General features: G+C 40.3%; 1 protein-coding gene across 6 annotated transcripts in view; it reads left to right on the top strand.

The window, feature by feature from the left end:
* WIPF1 (WAS/WASL interacting protein family member 1) overlaps positions 1-22,940 on the top strand; it is a 74,657-nt gene that overhangs the window by 41,907 nt on the left and 9,810 nt on the right. For all 6 annotated transcript variants that reach the window (XM_081935438.1, XM_081935443.1, XM_081935442.1 and 3 more), the window contains exons 2-5: positions 8,334-8,421; positions 14,526-14,655; positions 17,267-17,422; positions 20,990-21,748. In XM_081935438.1, the coding sequence (XP_081791564.1) occupies positions 8,371-8,421; positions 14,526-14,655; positions 17,267-17,422; positions 20,990-21,748 (1,096 nt within the window). In that variant the 5' untranslated portion in view covers positions 8,334-8,370. The remainder of the gene's footprint in view (positions 1-8,333; positions 8,422-14,525; positions 14,656-17,266; positions 17,423-20,989; positions 21,749-22,940) is intronic.

Below are 22,940 nucleotides of genomic sequence, written 5' to 3'. Positions count from 1 at the left end.
CCCAAACCACAAAAAATAATGTGAGAAGGAATTGAAAGTTAGACCTGCCCCTTTCAGTGGCATTATAGCATCGCTGTCTTCCAGCCTATAGCTACTGGAAATCTATATTGGGGAAGGAAAACCCTCAAACTCTCCATGCGTATAGATTTGTACTGAATATAAATAAACCTCTCAACTCCTTTATCTAGTTGACAAAAATGTTGAACAGGCCTGGACCCAGGACAGAATCTTATGACACCCAACTCCGTGTTTCCCTCCAAGCTGAAATGGACCATAACTGTAATAAGCAGTCTTTGGGAGTGAACAGCTAGCCAATCAGGAATTAATTTACTATTAATTAGCCTGCATTTTAAGTATTTCTCAAGAATATTATGAAACGTTCCACTAAAATCTCTACTAAGGCTAGGTACATTATGTCTAAAGGAATGTAAGAAGCATGAACCTGAGAAATTTCAACACAATGAAAGAGGAAATGAATTGTCTACCCATTGATATATCGTAGGAATCAGAATTAAAATGTTCTGAAATTTGGTCACTTCCCGACAGAGGTTTATGCTGCTTATTACTGTACACAGGATATGAAAAACAAAGACATTATTGGTTTCTTAGACATAATATACAAAATAGCAAAGACAGTCTTTGAGTTCAATGCAATCAACAACTGATTAATATTAATTAAATTACAAATATACCAGTTTATCCAAGTTTATGATCCAAACACTGATGTAGAAGGCTGGTGAGTTTTACAGTCAAGTTCAGTCTGAAATTAACAGAGTGTGAAATAACATGCACTACGTGTGGTTAGAAACTGGAATGCCAATGTTAGAAATCACAAGATGTTGGATCATACCGTTAGGAAAACAGAAATATAGTAGTTCATCAATTCCCAACAATCCAATTATTTTGTTTTATTAATACAGTCTCCAAACAGCCAAAATAACATCAGAGATCACCAGATGGAATCCTCAGAGATTAAATTGAGTATATTATTGATACAGAGAGGTGGGTGTCAGACTTACTACATAGACCAGACCAGGAAACCAACTCAACAGAAAGGCTAAGCAGCTTTTATTGAGGTTGGCTATAAGAACAGAATCTTGCAAGTCTAGTTGTGCTGTACCTTCTTATATTCCAGGGAATTAGAAAGGGATTTTAGGTTGGGGTATGTAGAAGAGCAGTGAACGTAAGATGGGCAATATAACATATGAATGAGTCTTAAGATTTTGTTCTCATTTTCCCGAGGGTCTAGATGGGGAATTGGAAAGTGGTTTTGTTTTTTGACCATGAATAAGTATATTTTAAGGCTTCTGCTTCAATGTTTATTCAGTTCTGTGACAAGATGACCTGCCATAGAATCATAGGGCTGGAAGGGAGCATGGAGTCTTCTAATCCAATCCCCTTCCCAAGACAGGAGTCCTAATTTCATCCCAGACAAATGATTATCCAATCTTTTCTTGAAAACCACCAGCGACGGAGCACCCACTACTCCAGGAGGCAAGCTGTTCCATTGATTAATTGTTCTCATTTTCAGGAATTTTCTCCTTAATTTTAGGTTGGATCTCTCACTGACTAGCTTCCGCCCATTGCTTCTTGTCCTGTCCTTGTGAACTTTGGGAAATAGATTCCTTCTTTCCTATGACCGCCCTTCAAATATTTGAAAATGGCTATCACATCATCTTTTGGTACTGTCCATGGGGTACTGTCCCTGACTGCCCTTTAGAAGGCCAGATCCTGAAGATAATTTGGCCACCTAATGAGATGGAAGGACTCACTGGAGAAGAGCCTCATGCTGGGAATGATCGAGGGCGAAAGAAGAAGACAGAGAATGAAGTGGCTGGATGGAGTCACTGAAGCAGTAGGTGTGAGTTTAAATGGACTCCAGATGATGGTAGAGGACAGGAAGGCCTGGAGGAACGTTGTCTATGGGGTCGTGATGGGTCAGACACCACTTCGCAACTAACAACAACAGCAAAATCACATCACCCCTAACCATGATTAAGTTTTGCATTTTTTATATAGATTTTGATCTATATAAAAGAGGTGTCAGTTAGGCAGCTAGAGAGTTCTTGGTTTAGTTAGGATATCTGTCAGCAAGCATATCTATCTTATCTAAGACTGAGAAAGAGATTTGTCAGACAGAGTAGTTTCATTTGGTGTATGTGGGCTGGTGTGGATTGGAGGTGCTTGTTCATGCATCAAAGGAAAAGGGCACTGAAGAGTCTCAAGGAGAAGAAGGCAGTGGAGTTGGAAAGGAGATCACCAGTAGGAGGAGGAATGTGCAACAGATAATCCCAGCAGGAGTAAGCAAAGTCAAGGGGAAAAAAAGATCTGCAAAGCAGGTTAGTTGTGAAAGATGGAGAAATGGGAAGGATATCCCAGGAGAAATGGGGCAGAGACGAGCAATCAGGGTGCTGGCTTTACAAGACGGTTCCGAAAATATATATTATTTTTCTCACTCTCTTCATTCTTTTTAACTTATGAAAGACTGGGATCCAGAAACTGAAAGGAAAACAAAATCCAGTGATTGAGTTTAGCAACCAAATGGATTAGGGGGTTTCTGAGACAGTTAAAGGACTTCAAAGGACCTCTGTAAATAAATGACTATTAGACTGTTGACATATTTTTGTAGTTAAGACTTGCCTACCCAAAGTAGAGGTAAGATACTTTGCTTTTGGAAAGATAAGCACAAGTGATTTATTTAATCTGCAACAAATTTCACTTTACTGTATTTGGCAGAACAATTGTGTGTGTGTGTGTGTGTGTGTGTGTAGTTGGATTTTTGTCCTTTTCCTACTTTCTAATATATTTGTATTAAGCGAGAAAGGTAAGCAAATTTGGGAGGGAAGAGGTCGTCACATTTGAAATGTCGAGAACATCACATTTTACTCATACAACTACCACAATCGGTACGGGCATTTACAAACAGCTGTTTACTAGAAAACAAACCCATGGCCACAAATACTCAGTACCATCCCATTGAGATGTTTGCCCTGTCCCCCAAAAATATGTTTTAAAAAATGTTGGATCAGGCAGTAAGGCTGATGAACTACAATAGAAATTATTTGGAACTAGTGGGGACCTGTAAGCATATTGCTGGATTATCTGAAAGTCATCTGATGGGGTGACATGAATGCTCTCTTTAAAAATATGAAGTCCTGTACCCTACAGAATAGAAATGGCCATGTTAACTGCGTGGTCAACCATCTCTGCCAGACAGGACCACATGATGGAAGCTGTGATGGTTTTCTGTGTGCATTACCCCATGTTGCCTTTTTTTCATCTTGTTCTGACTCATCATATCTCCAGATTATCCTAATTTTCAAAAATGCATCCCCCAAACTGTTTTTTCCTGTTGTTTTTTAATTGCTTATGTTAGGGATGTAGCCCTAGGCTTGGCTTGGCAATGTATGTAAGCTATGGTTACTTTACTGTTGCTTTAAATGCTTAAGAGATGTAATTGGTTTGTTACCTCAAGCAACTATAAGAGGGAGCCAGAATGGCTGTTCGATCTCTGTTTTGTTAGAAGCTGATCGGTGTATACTGAGGCATTGTGGTTTGCTACTGTTTAGCTATATTTTGTGTGTTAGACTGACTATTTTGATAACTGAATTACTGAACCGTGTATGACTTGGACTGTTAACCGGACTCTGAATACCTCTATATTTCTACATAGTAAACTACTATATATTTATACTATTCAGTGTCTCTGTATGCTGGTTTGTGCATGTTATTCCATATCACTCTCATTACGCTTCTCTGCATACTCGCTCTTCTAACAGGGAGCTTAATTACTTAACAGCTTATTTTACCAATTTCCCCTTTTTAAAGAGACAACACACTTGCTTATGTCCTTTAAATAAATCTGGCACTTCAATGTTATTGTTTTCTTTCTTTGCGAGTGTGAGTATTTGCATACTGCTCAGCTTCAGTTGATCCTACAAGCTTGCTTTTCAATTTATTATGCCTGGGACCAAAAATGTGAGCCTTTAGGCGAATACAGGTAGTCCTCGACTTACAACAGTTCATTTAGTGACCGTTCAAAGTTACAACAGCACCGAAAAAAGTGACTTATGACCATTTTTCACACTTATGACCTTTTCAGAATCCCCATGGTCATGTGATTTACATGCAGAGGCTTGGCAACTGTTTCACATTTATGATTCCTGGAGTCATGTGATCTCATTTTGCAACCTTCTGACAAGCAATGCCAATGGGGAAGCCAGATTCACTTAACAACTGTGCGACTTATTTAACAACTGCAATGATTCACTTAACAAATGAGGAGAGAAAAGTCATAAAATGGAGCAAACTCACTTAACAAATTTCTCACTATACAACATACATTTTGGGCTCAATTGTGGCCATAAACTGAAGACTATCTGTCTTAAACTACTGATTTAATCCCCATTTCTCCTCTTCTCCCTTCCAAATTTTCTATTATCCTTGTCAGTATTTCTCTTTTTCTATTTAGAGGCTAATCATTCAGGAAATGAATAACTGCAGTGAGGTCTCCACTTCTGTCTTTTGTCTAAATGTAAGCTTTTTTTTTTAAGTGACCGGTTTAAAATAGCCTATTGGGTTCATGTCACCTACATACCCTGTAATTCTGGGTCAGGGATCGTAGTCCTCATTGCAAAGGAGTTGCAAAGGGATTTGTAAGTTTGCTAAAAAGGCGTTTGTGGGCTACCTTACCCTACTGCAAAATCCATGCAATCCTTGATGGTGACAAAGAGTTAAGAATTGTTTGAGTAATCTTTGCTGTCATCTAATGGACATCTGAGTGTTTGGTCATCCAACTGACCTAGTTCAGGATATTTGAAAAGTTTGGTCTTAAATTATTAAGTTAAGATTTTCAATACAACATCATTGCTGATCTTATAGGCACCTGTGAAACTGCCTATACAAGTAGTTCTTGTTTAACAAGTGCCTCATTTAGTGATTATTTGCAATTCAGCGGTGACGAAAAAGTAATTTTACAACTAATCCGTGCAATTGTGACTTTCAGCTCTGATTTGTAAAGCAAAGGGAAAGCTGAAGTAACAACATAAGCGCAGAGTTATGGTTTCCCTTAATAATTGCTTTGCTTAATGACCAAATTGCCAGTTCCAATTATTGTTACTAAACAAGGGCTACCTTTAGTTTTTGTTTTGCTAATTTTACATAGAAGTCTGAGGTTGCAATTCTGTTGTGACAGGCCTTGGACCTACCAGGTTGAAAGGGTTTTAGAGGTATGAAGGCTTTTTTAAAAAATAAGGCATGTGCTTCTGATTATATTGTTTTATATTATTTTAAAATTTTGTGTGTGTTTTAGTTATGCTACATATCTAAAGATTGCTGCCAGTTTACTTATAACAACCAAACATCCAAGAAAGGAAAGGGAAGCTTTGGGGACAAAGACTGTAATTTTTCCTCCACGTTTTCAGGGTGTTGCAGTTTAAAAACAGTACGGTGAAATTTCATATACAGTAACAGGCTATTTGAGGGAAGGAGGTATTTGTTAAATATGAATGTATATTATTTGGATCAATTGACATCATTTGCATCATTATGTAATCACATAAGTGACATGCAATAAACTAAACCTAGTGACATAATTTATATAAATTGTCTGATTTGAGAAATAGAACTTGTCAAAGCTAGGGAGATCTGGATGCCTGGTCAATATAAATTACATTATGCTTAATACTATTTCTGTTTTCAAAATACCTTCTACATTAAACAAAATACTAAATGAACATTTGGGTGGCCTACAGAAGTTTGTACTCAAAGCTACTGGTACGTGATGAATTTTTAAGAAAATTAAATATGGTTTGTCTAATCCTCATAGGAATTCTAAGCATAATCAGTCTGATATGCTTCTGCTTACTGCATTAGATAATCCGCTACCACCTCAGAATAACAAAAAATACTTATATTTGAATGGCTATAAACATTTTCTCAAGATTTGTTGGCTGTAGGATATGAATTCAACAAAACATTGCAGCTATGGAAAGAAAGAAAAAACACCCTGAAACTTGTAGTGAAATAAGAAAATTGTGGTTTGATGCAAGAACAATTTTTTTTATTAACAGGAAGTGAAAGAGATTTAACTTTAGACTTTGCAGTTTTCACATTTAGACATAAAATGGTTGCCGAAAAAAACAGCTTTTTTTTTCAACAGGGAGATTGATAGTGTATAATGCTAAAATACTGACAATTTCAGCGGATACTAATTGATGGAAGTGTTTTAGCATAAGAATGAGGAAAATGTGACTGCAGAGCAAACCATAGTAATATTGTAAATCAAGCTTTTAGGTTGATTTGACTTTAGGAAGGAGAGAATGTAGAACATATCTGAGTTAGATAACATTACATTTTGTATTAATCAAATTGCTGACGAAATCTTAGTAGTAGGATGACAGGGTTGATATATGGCATTCCACACCACATCCATCATTCATTTTCATTCAGATGAGTACTTTTTAGAACCTGAAAACTCCATGCCACTATTAGACATAAGAATAATGTATAGAGCAGCTGCAAGATGCAGGCAAGAGAAATGATTCATTTCTTTCCCTTACCACCCTTCCCAATAACGGTTCAAAATATCTTGGTGTTAGACTGAAAGTCTTGTTTACTTGTTCCTTTTGGAATCCCCAAAAAGAGGATGATCTGCTTAATATTACCTAAGTGTTTCTGAACCTCAGCATCTTTAAGATGTGAGGACTTCAACTCCCAGAATTCCTCAGCTAGCATGGAGAATTCTTGGAATTGAAGTCCACAAATCTTAAAGTTGTTCAGATTCAGAAACACTGATCTGGGCCAGTGGTGGGTTCCGGGTGGTACGGTCTGGTATGGGCGTACCGGTGGTAGTGGAACGGTGGCTCGTTTGGTCCGCCCGCCCGCGTTCCTTACCGCTTTTTGATGCAAACGGGCCAATTGCGCATGTGCGCACAGCGTACGGCGCCTGCGCGACCTTTGCCGAGCAGCTGAGTGTCGCTGGGTGGTGGTATGCGCATGCAGGTGCAGTGCACGTGCCTGATGAAGACTCCCGGCCCTGTCGCAGCATACCAATTGTGTCGGGATCTGGAACCCACTACTGATCTGGGCCATGTTTTCTTTACAACCCTCGCACCAAACTTTCTACTTTTCAAGTTGTAGATCAAATTTACTTTCTCTCTGCAACTTACAATATATTTTTTGGGAAGCGATGGGAATAATCTACAGTCTGTTCCTCAATATTCAGTGTTGGAAATATTTAATGCATGTATATCTTCCATCCATTCCCCAAGAGGATACATCTGATTGTTTTGGAATATCATTTATCATATTTATATGCTGCCTATCTCACAAATCCTGTGCAGTTAAAACCATGAAAACAGTGATTACAAAAAACACGCTACCATTAAGCCATTATTATAAAAGACTAAATATGAACTCTCATGTGTCTTCATTCCAAAATCTCATCTTTTTCTAAAACTTTAACATGTCTGAGGTGCCCTGATTTTTTTTTTTTTTTTGGTGGTAACTACCTAGCTGTTAGCTCTGAAAGTTAGGTCATCCAGTTCTTAAGCATGCTGGTGAAGGAATCTTAGAAATAATGAAATTGCCTTTAAACTTGTTTTTGGTTTACTTCCTTGATTCTAGAGCACGTAGGAGTTTTGGACTGTTCTTATCTTTTTGTTCCTCCTTTCTCTGAATTTAATCTTTTATGATAAACTTGTGAAGTAGATTAGACTGAGAATTTGAGACTGATCTTCACGAGCACCATAGCTAAGTGGAGATTTTTTAAATCTGGATCTCTCCCCTGGCAATGCCATAGTAGATATCTTGGTCCAAATAGGATAGATGACCTAGAAACTTGCTCCTTGAAACGCTGACATGCAAAGATGTCTGTGCCTTTATCTCATCTTAGCTTTCTCCGTTCCATAACATCCTATTTCTTCGAATTGAAAACCAAAATAGATTGACTGGATTTTCAGTCAAGCGAGATCTTTTGCTCTCTGAAACCAGAAATGTATTATACTTTATAATGGAGAAGGGGGAGGGGGTCTGTAATAGTTGCCGATGAATAACATTTTATTTATTTATTTTTACCCCACCGTTATTTTTATAAATAATGCAAGGCGGCAAACATACTTGATACCTCTTCCTCCTCCTATGTTCCCCACAACAACCCTGTGAAGTGGGCTGGGCTGAGAGAGAGAGTGACTGGTGTAAGTTCACCCTGCCTGCTCTCATGTTTAAGGTGGGACTCGAACTCACACTTTCCTGCTTTCTAACCTGGTGCTTTAACCACTAGACAAAATATGGCTTTAGTTTGTAACCATATGTTATTTGTATTCCCCTAACAGGTTTAATTGCAACAAAGGTGAGATTGACATCTAGAAGATGCCTGTTCCACCTCCTCCCGCTCCGCCGCCTCCACCAACATTTTCGCAGGTAAGTTGCAATTAAAAAAATAATAATTTAATGGAAGAGAGAGGAAATCTGATCATCCTAGCTTGTCTTGTGAAAATAAAGCATGTTTTAGACTAGATGATAGATAGGCAGACAGACTTTTTGTTGGCTTTGTTGTTTGTTCAGTTGGCAGGTTTTTTTGTTTTCATATAATTCTCTTTTAGGTTTTGGGGTTGTTTTTTTTTTGTGCTTTCTGAAAAACTTGCTAAGATAAATAACACTATTAAGGTTTAAACTATTGTGCATATCAAAGTAACAGAATAACAGAGTTGGAAGGGACCTTGGAAGTCTTCTAATCCAACCCTCTGCTCAAGCAGGAAACCCTACCCTTTCAGACAAATGGTTGTCCAATTTCTTAAAAACTGCCATTGTTGGAGCAACTACAACTTTGGAGGCAATATTACAGAGGTGGTATTCAACAGGTTCTGATCAGTTCTGGAGAATCGGTAGCGGAAATTTTGAGTAGTTCGGAGAACCGGTAAATACCACCTCTGGCTGGCCCCGTCCCATCTATTCTCTGCCTCCCGAGTCCCAGCTGATCGGGAGGGAATGGGGATTTTGCAGTAACCTTTCCCTGGAGTGCGGAGGAAATGGGGATTTTATGGTATCCTTCTCCTGTCATGCCCACCAAGCCATGCCATGCCTGCCAAGCCATGCCCACAGAACCGGTAGTAAAAAAATTTGAATCCCACCACTGCACTATCAGGTCCCTTTGGCGATCAACATCTAGTCATAAAAGCTTGCTGTGTTGAGTTATCCTGATTTATAGTGAGACAGTGTAGAGTTATGGTTAAAGATTTAAGTAGGAGCAGAAAATCACCCATGGATGCTAATTGGGTGACTTTGGGCCAGTTGTGCTTGCTTGCTTGCTTGCTTGCTCTCTCGCTCTCTCTCTCTCTCTCTCTCTCTCTCTCTCTCTCTCTCTCTCTCTCTCTCTCTCTCTCTCTCTCTCTCTCTCTGGTTGTTGTGAACTTACCTACATCTTCTATTATGGATTGATATAGAAGGACATACTGATAAAAATAGAATTAAAAAGATGTAATGTACTATGATGTATACCTTAGATTATTCCTAACCGGGTTCATACATCATGACATGGAATGGATATTTGCCTCTATTGCAATGGAATGCTTTGCTTGTTAAACAAATATGATAGGCAAATCAGGCTACTAAGATTCCTCAACAAAGCTTTGTTGGGGGAAAAGCCTGGCTTAGCAGAAGTGCTCAGCCATGTAATGATTAAAATAAATCATATATACAGGATGAATTACAATGGCACTCAACTGGTGTTTTCTTTGGAAAAGAATCAAAAATATCTCCTACTACTCCTGAGTTAGCTAAAATGCTACATTTATTGTAGTTAACAAAGAGGAGGTATGGAATTGGGACCAACTCAGTGTTTCCCATAGAGATACATTCAGCACCTCTGTAATAAGTTCCATGTCTCTCTGGACGAGCGTTTAAGGTAGTCGCTAAACATCTTGAGTATGTTTTGGAGGAGTGAACACATTCGATAAATTCACCCACTACTTCTCCATTCTCATTTAACTGTTTACCCATAAAACTGGAAACCCTGATTTGCGTAAGCATGTTTTGCTAAACTTGTTCAACAATTGGCTAGGTTTGTAAAATGTACTCAGTCAGGCATCCACAACCTCTTTTGCCTGGTGGGTATGCTTACAATATTCAGAGCATGTAATGTGTTGCCAGGGTGAACAATTACTGATTTACAAAATAATCAACAACAGGGCATGTAATCAATTGCACTGTAGTCCAACCTCCTGCTCAGACAGGAAGCTCTATACCAGGGGTGTCGAACTGGATTTCTTCTAGGGCCAGATTAGCATTGCAGTTCTCCTCCACGGGCCGGCGGGGAGGTGGCGGCGGCGGGGAGTAGGGGGGAGATGGGATGGACGCCTCCTGCGGCACCCTGCCAGCCAAAATGGGGCACCGGGGAGGGAAGCACTTTACCAGCCAAAATGGGGCAGGGGGGCTGCGCACGGTCCCCTGCACCTTGTTTTTGCCCTCCATGGCCTCCTGCAGCATTCTGCTGGCCAAAAACGGGCCGGATGCGGACTGCAGGCCTTGAGTTTGACACCCCTGTCCAATCTCTTCTTAAAAACCTCCAGTGTTTGAGCATCCAAAACTTCTGGAGGCAAGTTGTTCCTCTGATTAATTGTTCTAACTGTCAGGAAATTTCTCCTTAGTTCTAGGTTGCTTCTCTCCTTGATTAGTTTCCATCCATTGCTCCTTGTCCTGCCTTCAGGAGTTTTGGAGAATACCTTGACTCTCTCTTCTTTGTGGCAACCCCTGAGATATTGGAACGCTGCTATCATGTAAATATAATAGAAATTTAACACAACAAAGTGCAAGAACATTGCACAAGATTTACACCAAGGATAGGAGATGGTGGTAGGGGTAAAATATACTTTTCAAGTTAAATTTTGAACAAACATGAGTCAGCTTTTATGACATTTGAGAAAATTTAAGCTGTTTCATCTTACCCTTGCAAATGTTTTCATATGTTTATGTTAAATTTTATTATGGGCTGATATTTCGGTTAAGAAAACATAGTTTAGATTTTCTAGCAGTACACAGCAAATTTTAAACTTGGGTTGCAAGTTTGAAAAACTGGAAATAGCTACACAGCTGTTTGAAATGGCAAATGAAAAATCTTCAAGTGGTTTTAATAAAAAGTATTGTAATCAACAATTTTGCTCCTCTACAAATAAAGCCAGGAAATCCTATGAGATTATTCACTAATCTAAAAGTGTTAGTTTATAGAACAAGTCTGTGCAAACTTGTATTTCCAAATTAGCAATTTTCTAAAAGTGTATTTTCCTCACAGGCTTATTTGTATTCAAATTTGAATGTCTGCTTTCATTTAAGTCCCTAGACATTCAGAGATGGATGTATAACTTGGCTGGCCTTATTTTTACTACATTCTTGTTTGTTTGTTTGTTTGTTTGTTTGTTTGTTTGTTAGTAAGTTTATAATATTTATATAGCTGCCCTTCTTATATACAATTGCATATTTAGAGGCCACATATCTGCCATTTATACTACATGCATTTTACTTCAGGAAAATAAATTTCCAGTTAATTAGCTGAGCTTCTCATTCATAAATACTGATCAGTCTAGAGATATTCTCATTCTGGAGAAGCAACGTTATACTTATACACCAGGGGTGTCAAACTCAAATTTCATTGAGGGCCACATCAGGGTTTTGTATGACCTCACGGGTGGGGGGCATGGCCAGCTCAACTTCACTCCTCGAGGCTCTGTTTTTGGCCGTGATGGCCTCCTGCAATCCTATGCCAGCTAAAACAGAGCTTGGGGAGGCTGCGTGCATCCATCCTGGGCTCCGTTTTTGCTGGTAGAAGGTGCAGGAGGCTGTCACAACTGAAAACGTAGCCCCGGGGGCTGCGTACAATCTCCTCAAGCTCTGTTTTCTCTGGCAGAGGACTGCAGGAGGCCGTTGCAGCTGAAAATGGAGCCCAGGGAAGCTGCACGCAGTCTCCCTGGGCTCCATTTTTGCTGGCAGAGGCACAGCAGGCTAGTCCTTTGCTGTTTCCAAGGCGGCCCTGCAAGCCAGATCTAAGCACCCTGCGGGCCGAATCTGGCCCACAGGCCTTGAGTTTGACACCCCTGCTATATACCAAAGCACAGAAAAAGAGTAAGAAATAATAAGACAAGCAACTTGAAGGCATGATATAAAAGGAAAGAAAAGGAAATTAATTAAATCTAGTTTACATCAGTACATTTTATTATATCGCTCCACATATTTCTGTCCTTCTCTCCACCTTGTCCCTGTACCCATTCATGTATTGCCTTTTGTTATTTTTCTCACCTTCCCCTTTTTGAGGATGTCATTAGTTCATTCCCAACATGATTTTCTTTTACCATGTTTATGGTTAAGGACAACTGGTTTAGCCTTTAATACATTTGTTTTTAGATGTACCCCACCCCATTTGCTTCATAGGATCTATTAATGTTTGCTGCTAATCATTTGAGTTCTTAATCAGCTACACAGCATCATCTCCATACAAAATGGATATACATCCATGTCCCCAACTCACACAGCTCTAATATCACCATGAACACGAGTGTACTTTTAGCCATAATATTAATAAATGTACCAGGGGGAAATGGCTCAGCCTTGTCTTTCACACTCCTCAGTGTTGAGCCATTTATTAAATATTCAGTTTATTCCCCTGTATTCCCCTGTACCACATACATCAGCCCACATTCATCTACATATTTGTGCAAAATATTTCATTCTTCAAGCTGACTCATTTTTGTAATGTCTTCTCTGTGTACAATGCAACTTTCTCATATTTACATACATCTCTATAACCTTCTAAAAGACAAAAAAAATCTGGTATGTGTAAATCATTGTCCCAGGCTGAATATGTTGATGGCTGTGCCAAGCTTAGTTAATGCCAGTGATCCTACCATCAGATGTACTCTAGGACAACTCTTCACAGTCAACTCGTCATGGGACAACTCGCCAATTCTCTGCAGGGCAATTTGCCATGGAACAAGAGTTACATTAATATCAAAGAAATTGTATATTCTAATATACATACATATATATTCTAATAATTATTATAATATAATAATTAAAGAAAGGATGTCAAAGGAAGGACAAAATGAAATGTGAATGACAAAAATTAAAATAATTTTTTAATTATTTTAAATAATTAAATTGAATTGTTGAATTGTTCTGCAGTGAATTGTCTGGTGGAGAGTTGACCATGGCGAATTGACCTGTGGCGAATTGGCCATGGCGAGTTAGCCGTGGTCAATTGGTCGTGGTGAGTTGGCTGCAGCATGTTGTCCCATTCTGATCAGATGCTGCCCTAGCAACCATGATGCTAAAAAGTATCCGCTGGAAGGAATCCTTAAATATCATTTTTCTTTATCTTTCACTGTGTATTCATCCATCTCTTTTTTTATCAAACTATTTACTTACCAATTTTTCTTGAAATGCTTTTTTGGAAATAAATTAAGGGTGTAACCTCTCTTTGTATCATTTTTCATACACACGTACATGCAAACCTCACTCCAAACATGCATTCTGAAATGACACATTTTGCTGTGTGATGGTAAGATATTTAAGCAGAGAAAAATAAACATATTTCAATACTGGGTTTTTTTTGGGGGGGGGAGTGAAGCTTACCAAATTTCTTCTGTATTACTTGCTACCAAGAAAAATGGTTTGAAGTCTTTTTTGAGTTAGCTTGACTCAAATATGTCTTTAGTTTTAAATTGATTCTACTTGAAATTAGTAACTATGATTCAAGGCTATATGGATTTGTGGAAAGAGACGGTAGTTTTAAAGATGTCTTACTAATATACAGTATTTTTCAGAGTATAAGACGCACCTTTCCCCCCCAAAAAAGGGAGTGAAAATCTGGGTGTGTCTTATACACTCAATACAGCATTCCCGAAATCCTGCCCCCTTCATAAAAATGGGGCATGCAGAGTGTTTGGGAGGCCTGCAAAGTGTTCATGGGGGCTGGAGAGGGCAAAAATGAGCAAAAAATGGGCCCGTTTAAAACGGGCCATTTTTTGCTCGTTTTGGGGGGGGGCAGCCCCCAGGAGCACTTTGCAGGACTCTCAAACCCTCTGCATGCCCCATTTTTCACAAAAAAATGAGACGTGCATAGGGTTTGGGAGGTGTGCAGAGTGTAAAACCTTTTTTTTTTATTTACCTCTTCAAAATTTTGGTGCGCTTTATACTCTGAAAAATACGGTACATAAAAGGCCAAAATGCTAGCAGTTGTTGAACAAGATGTGACATATGTTCTCCATCCTCAGGCTGGGCTGATGGAGAGTAGGCACACTAGGGACCACTGTTGATACCAATCAGAATTTGGAAGTTACTCCATTGAACCCAGCCCTTGTAATTTGAAGGGTATAAAATCTGATCCAGCTAAATGTTTCATGCATGTGCAAACAATAAAGCTCCATAGGAACTCATGAAGCTCTGATGCAAAAAAAAAATGTGCTGGTTTCAGGAAGAAATATTCTGATTTAACTGCTTCTGTCCTCGTTCTAATATTTCGCATTTTTACTTGGCAGGCAAACATAGAGAAGCCCAGTTTGAATAAATCAGAGCAGTCAGGACGAAGTGCTTTATTGTCGGATATTACCAAAGGGAAAAGGCTGAAGAAGGCTGTTACCAATGATAGGAGCGCCCCAGTTTTTGATAGTAAGTATTTCCTCCTCGTCAAGGGAATGGCGGAGCCTGTGAGCCTGAACTCTGGAGGCCTTGAACCTTCCTTTTCAGAGGCCCCCGGGGTTTTCTTGTCCTGGCCCTCCCTCCTGCTTTGGAAGAGTCCCTTGATAGTTGTCTCTGCTACCATCTGTCTCCCAGGGATGGGGTGTATTTTCCCCTAACAATTCATTTTTTAAAAAAAAATATTTTAAACACTTAAACACATCAATAAAAACAAACACGTAACTTAAAACAACACAGGAACTAAACGTTTCATCATACAGCAGTTACATATTGGTGAATCTTTACAGTTATTGTTTCCCCTCCTGTACATTCCAATTTTACATTTGTACTCACCTTGTTTCTTACTCCCTTTCATGTACTATTCCTTAATTATTTATATTTAGCCCTTTATATCAGACTATCATATTGCCTGTATTGTATTGTATATACTTTTCTTAGCATATCTTATCTTTCCTACCCCCTATCTTATCACTATATCCTAATTCTTCTACTATACCTTAATTTTACATTTCCCAATTTCTTATTTTTATTGTCTAACCATTTGTACCATTTTCCCCAAACTAAATCATATTCTGACTCTTCCTTTCCTTCTATTTCCTTCATCATTTTTTTATAATAATTGATAATTTTAAAAAAAAGTGTTGGAGAGGAACTTCCTATTCCAAGTCATTAAGATTTAAAAAAAAGGAATTTTAGTCCTGCACCAATGAAGATACATGTATAAACGGTTAAAATATACTCAGTATATTTTATACAAAAATACACTCAGTATTGTTTACACAAAAAAAGGAAAAAGGAAAGGAAATATAAACATCAAGAGAGAAACAAACAACAAAGTTCTAATGTAAATTCCACCTTAGCCTTGTGATTTGTTCCTTCGGAAATATAATGCTCTTCAAAAAAGATATTTTATATGATTCAGTATCTTATGCTTCCTTTTTTCTTGAAAATTACAAACTTTAGTCTGAGCTCTGAAGAACAATGTAGAAGCCTTCATTTCTCAGCCTCAATATTCAGCAGATTCTGCTTCAATTTTAAAAACAAACAAAAATATTAGAACCTGAATGACAAATAAAGCATTTTTCTTTCAACAAGATATGGATGGAGATATCTAAATTGCCACAATAGCCATCTCTGGCAGGGGTGTCAAACTGGCTCCCCTGGGCCAGATACATCACATGTAGGCCATGCCCACCCCAGCCCCGCAAAGGCAAAAAACAGTGTGATACATCACGTAACGCGATAGAATTATAACCCGTGGTCTTGGAAATCTGAGCCTGCAGTTGTGCATTCACAACAAACATTCCAATATATGAGAGAAATAAGGTTTTCAATTTCAAAACCACCCTGATTTTCCTTTCTAGCAATTAAAATATCAAATATGTAAAACTTGAAATAATTTATATAGTAACTCCCTTAGTTTCTACTTGTGTAACTGGAGAGTCTAACCATTCCTCTGTCCTTAGAGGGCAGACCAATGTGCCCTGAGATAAACAGAACAAAAATGTCATTAAAAGAAGAAGAAAAAATATAGCCTTTAAATGTTAAATATCTGTAATGCAATCATTTAATAGTGAAACAGGTAAGTTACCCAGTTGTTCATATAATAGAAAAACAGCCACATAAATAAAAAGAAGAAAATGCTCTCAGCAGACCAAAGATGTTGCTGGCCTACAGTAAATAGGATTTCTCAGTCCCAAACCCCCAATAAAAAGATGGTAAATTTTCTATTATTATTATTACTATCATTATCATCATCCTTAAAACATATTAATTTGTCTGAATTATGTCTCAAATATAATTCTAAAGCTGACATAAAACAGAATTTCCTAATTTTATCAAGGTAATGTATTCTAAGAGAGAATCAAAGAAATCCTGTTTCCCTTCTTACATTTCCTTTTACCTAGAAATAAATGCCAGACATTAATCTGAGGTTGTGGGGAGACTTTATTCATAGCATTCTATATGTAGCCATTCCAAAGACTTCAATTTACATGATTTCCAGCCCTTATGATGAAAGATCGGACTAGTACTGTGTTTCCCCGAAAATAAGACATGATCTTATTTTCTTTTGACTCCTGAAATAAGCACTTGGCCTTATTTTCGGGGAGGTCTTATTATTTTTGAGGTGCAAGAGACGGCGAGCATGGTCACCTCATGGCTGCTGTGCTGCAATATTTTTGGGGAGGGCTTATTTTCAGGGGAGGGCTTATTTTAGCGCATGCGCTCGAAAGCCCGATTGGGCTTATTACCTGGGGAGGTCTTATTTTCAAGGAAACAGGGTAGCTGAACATTTTTGAGAATTGAAGACCAATACAGTTGCAAGGGACCGGATGGACAGAGGTTAATATGGTGAGTTAGCATCACAGAAACGTAAATAAATAAACTAAACTTATATTAATTAAAAATTCTTAATTAATATGGTTATGATATAAAGGCTCCAGTGATAGAGCCTAAAGCAATTTTCTGTTTAGGGACAGGGTGGTTGTGATTTAATTTAAGCTAGATATAAATACCCAATGAAGTATTTGTGGATTCAGAATCATGATTTAAGAACCCTTCAATTTTCCTCTCTTTCCAGAACCAAAAGGGCCAGTTGGTGGCGGAGGTGGCAGCTCTGGTTTCTCCAGTGGTAGCGGTAGCAGCGGTAATAGTTATGGTGGCGGTGGACCTCCTGGCTTAGGAGGATTGTTCCAAGCTGGGATGCCAAAACTTAGATCTACAAACAGAGATAATGGTAAGGAGGAGGTGTGCGAACAAGGCAGCTGCATTTCTAGAATCCCAGTACCTTGGACTGACTATACTTAAAACTATTAAATCAATGAAGACAAAAACTCAAGAAAATATTCTTCTCCTATCACAAATGAACAGTGGTTTCTTACAAGCAAGATATTTAGTTAACTTCCTGTATGCTGCAGGCATGGCAAGGAAGAGGCCTCACACCTTTTCCGAGCTGAAAAAACCCACAGGTTTGTCTCAAAGTGTCACAAGAGTCTTCAGTTTTGGTCTATTGTCTATTGAGTTATACAGTTGTTAATAGATCATGTGCACCTGAAGCTGAACCTTGTTCCTTTGCTCCACCCTGGATGTTCTTGGCACAATTACCTTTTTTTTTTCTTGGAAACAACACATACATCTTTTTTTTAAAAAACCAGTTGACCCAGTATTCACCACTTAAGCATGTCCCTACTTGCCCTAACCACAGTCCAAATATGCCCTGACATTTTTTTTCTCTGCAGGGTTCCCATGGGGCTACCTTCACTTTATCTCCAAACCATTAATAGCAAGGTTAAGGCATCTATAGCTGTTATGTAGTATTCCCTCCACCCATCCACACAACCTTGAATGATTATGGGGCATTCAGTCATTACTGACTCTTAGCAAGATAGACTTCCTCTATGACGATCGGTCTCTAACCTAGTCCTTCAGGTCTTCAAATGACGCACCCTACTCTAGAGAGCTAAGTCCTCACATAATATGTCCAAAGTAGGGTAGTTTAAGGCTGGCTATTTGCATCATCATTATTCAAAGTCAACTTTAGATTGTGTGACATTTGTTAGGTTTTATTGCCCATTACCATGGAGGAAACTAGACATAGAGGTGGCAGAGTTGGAACAGGGATTGGCAATGGGAACAGCCTGTCTTATGCCACTGTAGTTTTTTGCTGACTCAAGGGTAGATAGAAAATACTTTTTAACTCATTTGTGTGGAAAGGTTATTAAGCCAGGACCTTTAGGGTTCACCATTGCTTTTATTTTCTTCTGCTCCTCCCCTATCTAGAGAATTGTATCTTGTTGCTCCATTGCATTCAGGTTCTTGCCTATTTATTTTATTCATCAATAATTTATATCCTGCTTTGCAAAGTTCAAGATGCTAGCCATGAAATGTTTCTGTTTTATCTAGACCAGTGGTGGCGAACCTATGGCACGCGTGCCACAGGTGGCACGCGGAACCATTAGTCAGGGCACGCGAGGCGCTGCCCTGTCAGCTGGCCAGCGCACATGCATGCGCTGGCCAGCTAAGTTCACCCTTTTTAAAAGCCATTTTTCACTCTCCCCGGGCTCCAGAGGCTTTATAGGAGCCTGGGGAGGGCGAAAAGAGCCTCCCCCGCCCCCCCCCGGAGGCCCTGCGGAGGGTTTTTTGCGCTCCAGCTTCCCTGACGCCTTCGGAGCGCTCAAAACGACCCTCTGAGCAAACCGGAAGTCACTTCCTGTTTGCTCGGAGGATCGTTTTGAACACTCCGAAGAATTCAGGGACCGTCTGGAGGCTTCCCTGAAGCCTTCGGAACGCTTAAAACGACCCTCCGAGCAAACCAGAAGTCACTTCCAGTTTGCTCGGAGGGTCGTTTTGAGCACTCCGAAGGCGTCAGGGAAGCCTCCGGTGGCTTCCCTGATGCCTCCGGAGGGTGTCCAGGGGGGCAGGGGAGGCTTTTTCACCCTCCCCAGGCTCTTATAAAGCCTCTGGAGCCTGGGGAGGGCGAAGAAAGCATGTAAAAAAGGGGGGAAGCGCCTGTAGTGCGCGCATGAGCACTGGGGGGGTCGTGCATTGCATTATGGATGCGGCACGCCTGCATACGACCCCCCTGCACTCCCCCCACTTATGGCACACGAGCCAAAAAAGGTTCGCCATCGCTGATCTAGACAATAATTCTGTGAGCTTGGTTAAGCGATTTGTCCAGTTTATCAATCAACCCAAAGTCCATCAATTCATCTCCATATTAGTGCGTTTTCCAGGTTGCACTGATTTATTTAATAGGTTGAAGTTATATAGTATATTAGTTGGATTTGCATATCAGATCAAACCATAATGCTTGTTTGATTTGGATTTAGCATATTGTGTGTAAAAACTTAATTTTACATACTTCATTGTAACTTAATGAAGTACATGCAATGAACCGATTGGTTAAATTATGGTTTAGTGTGATATGTAGACCCAGTCAGGAAATTTGTGAAAGTTAGTTCAGTAATAACTTTCCATTAGACCGTCTTTTATTTAATTGTTTTCATTATGCTGGTATCAAATTTTGGAACAGTATGCCTGAAGAAAAGGGATATGTTTATTTTAGTTATTTAAGATGCTTATTTGCCAACTTTCATTTTAAAAAGTCTCAACAGCATTCTATAATAGCTATATAAAATTACAAGATGGCAAAAAAAATATAAACAGTGCACAGATTTCCGAAAAGCAATATGCATTGTACCACATGATTTATTGTTTTCCTGACACTTCATACATTTCTTGGCTAGAAAATACAAGTCAGGGAGTTTACAGGAAGACAGAATTGTACCTTCTTTGTTTGCAAGCATATGAATGAAGTAGCACTGTTAAAATATCCAAAGTGCACTTTCAACAAGTGGTGATATAACAATTGTTCAAAGCCAGCATTATCTCTTATGTCAAAGCAGCTTTTTATAGATCTTCCTTTTAATCTCATTGCACTTAACATGCCAGAGTTGCTTTGAGAGGTTTGCCTTTTCTCCTTCAGGAAATTCAGGAATAGTCAAGAAATGTCTTTGCCCTTCCATCTTGTTTTATAGTATATTGAATGTGTAGAACCTTTCTTCAAGAGCTACCAAGCAGATCTAATTATACTAACTGAAATTAACATAGAGAGGGTAATAACACGAAATAAACGGAGCCTAGTTCAAATACGAAGCGAGAACTCCTATACATTACAAGCTTCTTAAAAACAATTGTAGATTTCTTTTCTATCTAATCTGGCTTGTATTAACCGTTCTTGGCAGAAAATCAGCTTTTCCGCCCTGATAACTTCCAGACGTTTTGGACTGTTACAAGCCCTATCATCCATAATGGCTCAGGATTATTGGAATTGCAGTTCAGTATGATTGGAAGTGCCTGTGAGCTGGTTTGCTCATATGTGCACTTTGCACACGCGCCCACTTGATGCATGCTGCGCGCGCATGCACATTATAATTTAAATCATTCTGTGCATGCGCAGAAGTGAAAAACAAGATGGTAGTGCCGACGGCGCCGACCAGGGAACCGGTTTGGGGGGGGGATGGCAGGCCTGGGTTGCTTCCGGTTCCAGCGACCCAGGCCACCAAACCACTACCAGTTCAGGCGAACTGGTCCGAACCAGTAGAAACCCACCACTGAAGTGCCTGAATGAGGAAGATTTCCTGTTGGAATATATATTAAGAGGAAGGAGCTGTTGATTTATGTTTCTTTTCGACAAGCATCTACTATAGGTCGAAAGTGATTATACAAAATCCTCCAGAATACAATTTATTTTCCCCTCTACAAACCTTTGTACATGCATCCACTAATTGCTTTCTATTTTTAGATTCTGCAGGAAACAAAACTCCAGTGTTTCCACCAGGAGGGCGAGCAACATCTGCAAAGCCTTTTTCACCTCCAGGTGGAGTAAGCAGATTTCCGGGCCCTCCTGGACTAAGAGCGCCAGCAACAGAGCCACAGAGAAACCGAATGCCTCCCTCAAGACCTGACTTTGGCTCCAGGCCTGATACGGGTGCTCCTCCTGTGCCAAATACTCCAAGACCTATTGCATCCAGTCTGTACAACAGGGGTCCACCCCCTGTGCCCGGAGCCAGCAGACAAGCGAGCTTAGGGCTTACCCCTCCACCTTTCCCTGGTAATAGAAATTCAGGGCCTGGAGGATCCATTCGACAATCATCACCAGTTAGTCCTCCTTCTCCCTTCTCAAACAGGCCTCCTCTCCCTCCAGTACCAGGTAGGCCAACAGAAGATAAGACACCTCCGCCATTACCTCCAAGTGGAAACAGGCCGTCTGTCAGCAGGGAGGCTTCCCTGCCACCTCCCCCGCCCCAAAACCACAAGCCACCAATTCCTTCCACACCACGACCACCTGCCATATCTTCCGTACCTCCTCCTCTTCCCCCAAGTCGGCCAGGCCCACCTCCAGTTCCACCGGCATCTGGCGGAAATGATGAAATGCCACGGCTTCCTCAAAGGAACACATCGCTAGTCCCTTGTCTGCCTTGCTCCAATCGTTCTGGACCTCCGCTTCCTCCCCCAGTTGAGAGACCACCACCTCCTATAAGGGACCCGCCTAGCAGATCAGGTAAGATTGTCTGAGCAAAAATTACTTTAAAATGTAAAGCCATATTTCAAACGCAGGACTATGCAATATATATCCTTACATAAAGACAGTGAGGGCAAAAAGGGTGAGGGACAGAAAAAAGGGCTACCAAGAACATGGTCAGTTAATTTTTTTTAAAAAAAATGAGTCCACGGAAGCCTAACCATGTAACCTAATAAAACCCTCCCTAGTTATCACAAAGATAAAGGAGGGAAGAGAGAAGTAAATTTATACTTGCAAGATTTGTTGTTATGGCTTTGCAATAAAAATACTACTAACCTATACGACAGTGATGGCGAACCTTTTTTGGCTCGCGTGCCACAAGTGGGGGGAGCGCAGGGGGGTCGTGTGCAGGCGTGCCGCACCCATAATGCAATGCGCGACCCCCCCAGTGCGTATGCGCGCACAACACGCGACCCCCCATTTTTACATGCTTTTTTCGCCCTCCCCAGGCTTCAGAGGCTTTATAGGAGCCTGGGGAGGGCGAAAAGAGCCTCCCCACCCCCCCGGAGGCCCTCCGGAGGCTTCAGGAACTGTCTGGAGGCTTCCCTGAAGCCTTCGGAGCGCTCAAAAGGATCCTCCGAGCAAACTGAAAGTGACTTTCGGTTTGCTCAGAGGGTGGTTTTAAGTGCTCCGAAGATGTCAGGGAAGCCTCCGGACGGTCCCTGAAGCCTCCGGAGGCCCTCTGGGAGGGCGGGGGAGGCTCTTTTCGCCCTCCCCAGGCTCCTATAAAGCCTCTGGAGCCTGGTGAGGGCGAAAAATGGCTTTTAAAAAGGTGAACTTTGCTGGCCAGCACGCGCATGCACGCTGGCCAGCTGACAGGGCAGCGCCTCGCGTGCTCTGACAAATGGCTCCACGTGCCACCTGTTGCACGCGTGCCATAGGTTCGCCATCACTGCTATACGACATTGGAATCCTAGTTTGATGTCCCTGAGTAATTGACTGAGGGAGGGAGGGAGGGATTGTTGGATGGATACTGTTCTTAATGTTCTCTGAACTTGCTTCTTTGCTGTTTCATTATTGAGCCAGGTAACAACATAGAGCAGGGGTGTCCAAACTTGGCAACTTTAAGACTTTAAGACTTAAGCATGGCTGGCTGGGGAATTCTGGGAGTTGAAGTCCACAAGTCTTAAAGTTGCCAAGTTTGGACACCCCTGACATAGAGGGTGGAATT

Source organism: Natrix helvetica (genome assembly GCF_964273705.1).
Source record: "Natrix helvetica genome assembly, chromosome: 1".
NCBI lineage: Eukaryota > Metazoa > Chordata > Lepidosauria > Squamata > Natricidae > Natrix > Natrix helvetica.
Note: the sequence above shows the minus strand (reverse complement) of the source record. Positions and strands in the feature narration are given on the sequence as shown.